General features: G+C 44.4%; 1 protein-coding gene across 1 annotated transcript; it reads left to right on the forward strand.

The window, feature by feature from the left end:
- Positions 1-6,322: 6,322 nt before the first annotated feature.
- On the forward strand, positions 6,323-7,708 carry fgfbp2b (fibroblast growth factor binding protein 2b). The gene is made up of 2 exons (XM_076148128.1): positions 6,323-7,165; positions 7,318-7,708. The coding sequence occupies exon 1, from the start codon at positions 6,363-6,365 to the stop codon at positions 7,146-7,148; it is 786 nt and encodes a 261-aa protein (XP_076004243.1). The 5' UTR covers positions 6,323-6,362; the 3' UTR covers positions 7,149-7,165; positions 7,318-7,708.

Genomic DNA, 7,708 nt, shown 5'->3' on the forward strand with positions numbered 1-7,708 from the left:
GTATACACACACATTTGTACACATGGCCATGCTTCCAAATTTTTGCTTCTGGTGTTTCTTGAACTTTCCTGTTGTAGATAGATGTAGGTAGAAGGAATTGATTCTTCTCTTCTCCATTCATTTCACAATGACCTGCTTTTCAACCTCTTGTTCTCTTTCCATTCTCTCTGTTTCTCTTACTTGTGGCTCGTCTGTGAAGGTTCTCAGTCATCCAGGTCATGATATCCAAGGAATATCTTTGGGAGTCTTTTTGGTGGACCAGTTGCCTAAGAGTTACTTTCCTTGGTTACCTGTGACTTGTTTCACTTCTTTATAAGCAACGTCCAAGCTTAAGTCATTGCAGTCTTCTTCATCTTTTGGGTTATGAAGGACTTTGCTGGCTCAGCTTGCATGGCGGTGGTGATTGGTGGAAGGGTAGTTTGGATCCAATGTTAGGAGGCATTTTAGGTACACACAATGAATGAATTCATGTTTATGTAACATGTACATTTGTACTATATACTGTAGCTCCCCGTACTTCAACACAGCCTCTGCTCCCCCGAGCTACTCCGCTTGGTGACCCAAAGAAACATTGTCACCACCAGAGAGGTACTGATCGCCTGTAATAACCCACTAATTGGTCATCTAGCAAGACTAACCAACACAAAGCAACCACCACCATCTAGCAACTGTCCTAACAACCATCATCAGCCTGACCCCAAGCAGGAGAGTCACGACATCATCCACCTAGTCTGGATTGTAGTCGGACACAAAGTACCAATCTGAGTGCTTGGCATGTTATGGTTTGCACACCATTTTAGGTTAATGTATAGATTTTTACCAATGTTTTCTCAACTTTGTCTCGTGATTGACAAAAGTAATATCTTTCAGTAACATCCTTCAATATTTTTTTCTATAAGTATTAGAAGGGGATTTGTCAGTCATTTCCGCCTCACCAGCGACTCCTACTGGTCAATCAGGGCGCCTGCATTGAGGAGGGCAGGATGGAAGTCTGTCAACAGCAGCAAAACGCTATATGTGTCTTTGAATGAGACGTAGGATGGCGAGGATGCAAGGAGTACATATAGGGAGAGGGATGCTGCAGACGGTGGTATCTGGCAGGAGGAAATGAGAAAGAGGAGGAATATGAGTGTGGTGAGGTGAGGACATGCAGGTGATGGGTGCAACAAAGACAGGAAGAGACAGAGGACAGGAAGAGATGGAAACAGATGATCCACTGTGGCAAAAGAAGAAGAAGAAGAAGAAGCAGGAGTTTCAAGTCCCTTCACTTAACTAACCCTAACCCTGTGGCTGCCTTGCTCTTTAAAGTCTCCAGCATGGGAGAAGAGAAAATGTATGATAAATCCGATGTCTCATTTTGTGTTCTCCTTTTTCCACAGCGGCCAAGAGGAGCAGCAGCCGCAGCAGCAACAGCACAGAGGTACCTGAGGTATGTGAAGGTTCTGCGCTGAAGCCAAACAGACGTTATGATGACAAACGATTGTGTGTGTGTTCTTCTGATGTTTCCCCTCTTTTGCAGGAATATCTGACTCTCCAGCTGTCCTATGGTGACACTTCTTTAAAGGACAAAAAGACAAGAATAACAAAGAAGAAGTCAAGGTGTTCCTTGTTCCCTCAGTACACCTTGTAAGCCATTTGAGAAGCAACTCCGATGCCAGCCAATTGTTATTGGACACACAAACACACACACACACACACACACACACACACACACACACACACACACCGTAGTCACACAGCAACCCAAGTAGTGTGTCATATATGTTCATGTATGTCAGGTTTAGTGTACCCTTAGAGAAAACATTTCTATGTACTTAATGGCACATTGTCAGCTAATCATTGGGACACAAGTCTACATTTGATACACTTTCAAATCCTTTGAAAGTTTTATACATTTTTGTTAATATTTGTTTTATATCATGTCAGTAGATTTTTATTCTTGTCTTGTTTCCTTTCTTATTTGGTCTGAAATGTTGCGACCCTTTGGGCTTGGGACCCATCGGTTGCATGGATCATGCATGTTTTAAAGACGAAGTTAAGAATCTGGTAGTAGAGTTTGTCTCCTCGCTGCCGGAGACGAGAGGAGGCATAGCACAGTGTCTTTGTCCTGGTCCATGTCACGGAGAGTCAAAGTGCTACAAGCTAAACAGAGGTATTAGTCTTAGTGTTGGCCTAGTTGCTTGTGTTGTCAGAGGTTTATCACTATCCTGTGATTTGAGAAGTGAAGGACCCGGTATGCTTCAAACGAAGTGCCTGTTGGATCGTCTGATCCCCTTTCTGACTGAAAGTTGGGGGATTGCATCCAACAACATTTTTAACTCTGCTAACTCTGCTAATTCTGGACGCGATCACATCATGCAACGATTGGCCAGGTTTGTTGAGGTATAGGTGTCTGTGTATGTGTCTGTGTATGAAGTATGTGCTTTCTACCTTGTGCTGCATTCAGTGACGAGAAAGTGTGTGCGGTTAGCCCAGTTTACAAAGATACAATATGCAGACTTCCTATTGACTCCATCTGTACGGGGGCTTCCCACCCCACTGTTACACCTCGGATATTGTCCGACCTTGTTCTTTTGAAGCATACTGAGGCCTGAAAACTCCCTGATGCCTCTGTGGAGTTTGTGATGAACCTGTGAATAAAGAATCCAAGTCCATTGAGTGCGAGTGTCTGCTTTGTTTCTGCTCCCCAAAAACAAAGAAACACTCATATATTTTTATTGAAGAAAGTATTTGACATGACAATGAGCGCAGAGTTATGGGACATTTTGGAGATTGTTTTTTGATACAGAAAGGGGGGGGGGAAGAGAGGCAGAGAAAAGAAAGGTGTTGGCTGGAACCTGTGGAATGTGATACACACATGGACACAAGACAAGGGGACGGTGAGCCGGGCCCATGGGTCGTTTATAACTGTTACTGGAGATAAATAGTTGTGTTCCGTGTCAAAGTAAAGGCAGTGAGGCCACCTTATCCCACTACTGCTGGTTTGGTATGTGTGTGTATTTTTAAACATACAGAAGGGAAGGGAGGCAGAGAGATGGAGAGAGAGAGAAAGGATAACTGAAACCCTGAAGAGAACTAGGTAAAATAATATTCAAGTTAATTAAGTAGGATGACAAACAGGACAACAGCAGAAAGCCACGGCTGCCGAAGGTTGTGTAGAAATGACACAGTAGTCTGGACACACGGAGTTGTGGATGAAATCGTTGTTGTTGGTTCGATGATCTCGTAGGTAGAGTTTGAACAGGATGACATAAAGATCGCATCATAGGCACTTAGGTTACAGTGTCGATGCGAACATCATTTCAACATTTGTCCTCTACTTCTGTGTACATTTCAGACAATCTTAATTTAGAAAAGTGGACCCCGTGTACAACCCTAAACTGGATGAGAGCCAGACGAGCACAGGATGAGACTGTGTGTAGTTTGTGATGAAGAAACAGATTGTTAAATATCGGCAGAAAAGTTGTAAGGACGACACATCTCTTCAAGATCCTTCCCAGGTACTGTCTTTGCATTCACACACATTCCAGCATCCCAGAGCAGTCACATAAAGACAAAATATGTACCAAACCCATTTCTGCCAGGGATGTTTCTGTCTTGGCTATCAGCTTCACTGAGGAAATTATTGAACCTCGCTCCAGATAGATTAACAAAAAGGTCAGTAACTTTGGACATTTTCAAGAAGTTTGAACTTAAGAATATGACAACGGTGCCTCTGTAAATTGATTAAAAAAAAGTCCATGTCTAGTAGATTTATGATCAGCTGCTTGCCAGATCATGAACTGCAAATTACCAACAAAGTGATTTATCAGACTTAATCCATCATTAATACCAGCAATGTTTGAAGGTTCTTGCTACCGAATCAAATTGTCCGGTATTCTTGCTCTGGCTTGCAGTCACACACACCTTTGTTCCCAGATTTGCAGGCATATTTATGTAAAAAAAAAAAAGCTGAGCTGTGTGAATGTGGCTATATATTGAATATGGTTTTTCAACATATTTTCTGGCCCGGGGGAAAACAACTAGGTCTAAAAAAAAAGTGAGGCAAACGTCCACATGAGTAAGAGATTATGTTCCTTGTCTGTAGTCATGTCTGCCAAAGCACACACACAGGCACACACAGTGCCTGGGACAGCAGGGAACATTCATGTTACATATGCACATCAGTTGAAAAGGTTCAGGTCTGGTTTGGGGGTTGAGATGTTTGGAGGCTGGGTAGCTGGTGGCGTGACACTGTTGCATCCTATCAGAGGAGAGAAGAACAGTCATCTGTTCCAGACAATACGTAAACACACTTCAGATATTTACATTCCCGGTGTCTCTTTTTCCTCTTCCTAACAGATTGAGGCTGTAAAAGAAACGTACCGGTGCTGTCCGTTTGCTAGTTTACGCGTGTAACTGCAAGAAACAAACATGCAAACAAGCAAACCTGCATATGCAGTGTTTACATCTGTTCACTGGGACAGCTTGTTTTTCCGTTACATTTCATAACTCACATTGACACACATTTATTACTCTAAAATATTACCCGCACTCAAGGGTGTGGGGCCCAGAGCCAGAGGGGTGATCAGTAGACATCAGGAGACATAGGGAGTAGGGTGAGAAGAATGGAGAGAGAAGATCAGCTAATGTGCCCCATCCTCTTACTACACTGACACTGTCACTAACCAGAGTGCACTAAGTGTAACTGGGCCCTGACTTTAACCTGGGTTAGCTAGTCACTTTCCTGCAGGTACTAGACTGTGCCACCTGCCCATTTAGCAGTTATCAAAGTTTACTGAAAACAGGTGCATTTTCAAGCGGGATTTGAAAGCTTCTAGAGAGCCTGCCTCTTTTAACGAGTGCAGGAAGTGCGTTCCAGAGCAAAGCCTGGAGGTGACAAAGGCATGAATTAAGGTTTCAGTATCCGCTTTGCTAAGAAATGGTCTGATCTTGGCTATGTTACGGATATGAAAGTAAGCAACTCTTCCAACATTGTTAATATGGCTGCTAAAAGTTAGATCCTAGTCACATGTTACACCCAGGTTCCTAGCCACTGCGGAGCGCCGGATTGGACCATTGTCAAAGTTAACAAGTAAATTCTGCAGTTTCAGCTTCTGTTTCTTTGGTCCCAAGATCAGCATTTCTGTCTTATCAACATTAAGAAGTAAAAAGTTGTTAGTCATCCAGTCTTTAACAGCTAGAAGACAGGACTCCATATTGGAGATCCCAGAGTGATCATTAGAGTTTATGGAGACATACAATTGGGTGTCATCAGCATACGAGTGAAAATCAATACCAAACTGGCGAAAAATGTTACCAAGAGGAAGCATATAGACAGAGAATAACAATGGGCCAAGTACAGAGCCCTGTGGAACGCCACATTTTACAGGGCGGCAGGAAGAATTGACATTGTTTAATGAAACAAAATGAGTTCTGTCTGTTAGGTAGGATCTGAACCAGGAGAGTGCGAGACCACAGATTCCAACGTGGGTCTCAAGGCAATCTAGTAGGAGTCCATGATCGACAGTGCCGAAGGCCGCACTTAGATCCAGGAGAACCAGCACCGTCATAGTCAACTGCAGTATGGTTGTCGTTGTCGTTGCACAGTAATTTCCCTCAGGATAATAAAATTTCATCTTATCTTATCTTATCTTATCTTATCTTATATTGTGGTCAGTACTTACAGTATATACATCAATTATATATTAAATATCCAGTGAAGTGAAGATGAATAAGTATGTAGTGACTAAATGAAATGACAGTACCTGAAATGAAAAATAAAGCCAAGAAATGACAGAGGCAAGGAAGAAAAGCAACTACATTTATAGGTCTCAAGTATCTTAAGAGTACAGTAGTTGGAGTCGATGTACTTGGTCACTTCCGTGTCCTGATCATTAGAGGAACATGATGATGTTTGAAAGTTTCAGCAAATAACTGGAGGGGGGACAGATCAGCTCTCCTCATCAATGGTCAAAGAGCCTCCTATGTGGGATTATATAATGTCTCATGATGCTTTTTCACTGCATTTTTGGCTTCATGTGTGTAACTTCCTTCAGTGCCACCCCTCCATCTCTCTGTTTATGTTCTCCCCCATCTTCCGTCCAACTCTCTTTTTAGAGTTCAACCCATTTGGGTTTAAGTTATGTGGTCACTGTGTGTGTGTGTGTCTCCATGTATGTGCGCGTGTGTGTTTGGTGTGGTGCGAGGGAGGAGTCAGACCATTGGGAGGAGTCTGTCCTTCACTTTACCTGAATACCTTCTTTGTGCATGTAGCCCATATAAACCTGCAGTAAGAAGCAGTGTACCCTTGCAGACCTCCATCTTCTATGCACACACACATCATTCCAAACTCATCCATCTCTCCGACAAGCAAGACAACCATGAGGGCCTGGACGAGAGTGCTGTTGCTGGTCCTAGCGGCGGGGGTGTGTGTCTCGCAAGCTCAGCCTCAGACCAACAACAGCATCAATGACAACAAGCAGCCGCAGCAGCAGCAGCAGCAGCCACAGCAGCAGCAGCAGCAGCAACAGCAGCAACAGCAGCGCAGCGTCTGGGACGAGCCCATCCGGTTCAACACAAAGACCAAGGATGTCTGCACCATGGTCGTGTCAGGAGCCGGGGACTATACTCGCCTGCGTGTGTCCTGCAAAGGGCCAAGCCAGGGCCAGAACCCAGGGCGCTCCTACTACTGCGACTTCCAGGGCAAACCCAACCTCTGCCGCCCCTACAACCTAAACCCTCGCCACTACTTCACGCAGATGATGTGGGACATGAGGAAGCTTAGTCACGCCTGCCAGGGGCCTAAAGTCTACCGTCCCCTGATGTGTAAGAAACAACCAGACGAGGCCCAGATGACTTTCCTGGCTTCTTGGCCCAAGACCACCACCCCCAAGCCCTCAAAGCCCGTCCCAGAGCAGCGCAAGCCTGTGGTGCCAAGCCAGAGCAAACCAGTCACTACTCCCAAACCTGTCAAGCCTCAGCCTCAGCCCGTCAAACCCCAGGCAGGAAAGGGTGCCCAGCCCAAGAAGGCCGCCCCTAAGCCTGGAAAGACCACTCCACGTCCCACGGAGCCATCCGACGGCAAAGCATCTCGCATTGCTGGAGAGTACTGCTGGAAGAGCTTCCAGGGCATCTGCACCTACTTCATCGGCTGGTTCCAAAACTGAGAGAGCACCGAGACCAGGTGAGAATTCACACAAGAGTAGGAGAAAGTGATTTACGTATACAAAAAGGAGAAATATTAAGGTTTGTTGTTGCTTAGTCTTTATCTCTTTATTTCTTTAAGTTATGAACCATGTGTGATTTGTTGCTGAATTGTCTTTTTTGTTGTTTCAGGTTGAAAACACCAGTGATCTACCCAGAACTCTTCTCATCTGTCTTCGACCACTCCGGGAAGACTGTGGAAGTGGACTGTGGAAATCATTAAATAGAGAGAAAAAAAGCTTCTTCCGCTGTCGCCCTTCGAGATGCAACTCCCAACACGCAGCTTCGAACACGCTGAGCATCTCTAAACCATGAATCCTACATCTGTACACAGTTGGTCATATGGTGTAAATGTCATTCCAGCTCAGAAACCTTAAAACACACAGCAGGGGAAAAGAAAAACGGCAGGCATGTAATTTTGTTTGTATATGATGTAGTATTCTCTCATCCTCCGGTGACAGAAATGCAAATCTGACTAGAGAGCATGTATTCCATTAAAGAAAGTGAAGAAGTGTTGAACGTA

This window comes from Genypterus blacodes, unplaced genomic scaffold (genome assembly GCF_046128005.1).
Source record: "Genypterus blacodes isolate CSIRO-AG114 ecotype Tasmania unplaced genomic scaffold, CSIRO-AGI_Gbla_v1 ptg000039l_1, whole genome shotgun sequence".
Lineage (NCBI taxonomy): Eukaryota > Metazoa > Chordata > Actinopteri > Ophidiiformes > Ophidiidae > Genypterus > Genypterus blacodes.

Coding starts and splice junctions, on each gene's coding strand:
- fgfbp2b (XM_076148128.1), top strand. CDS start 6,363: ATGAGGGCCTGGACGAGAGTGCTGTTGCTGGTCCTAGCGGCGGGGGTG.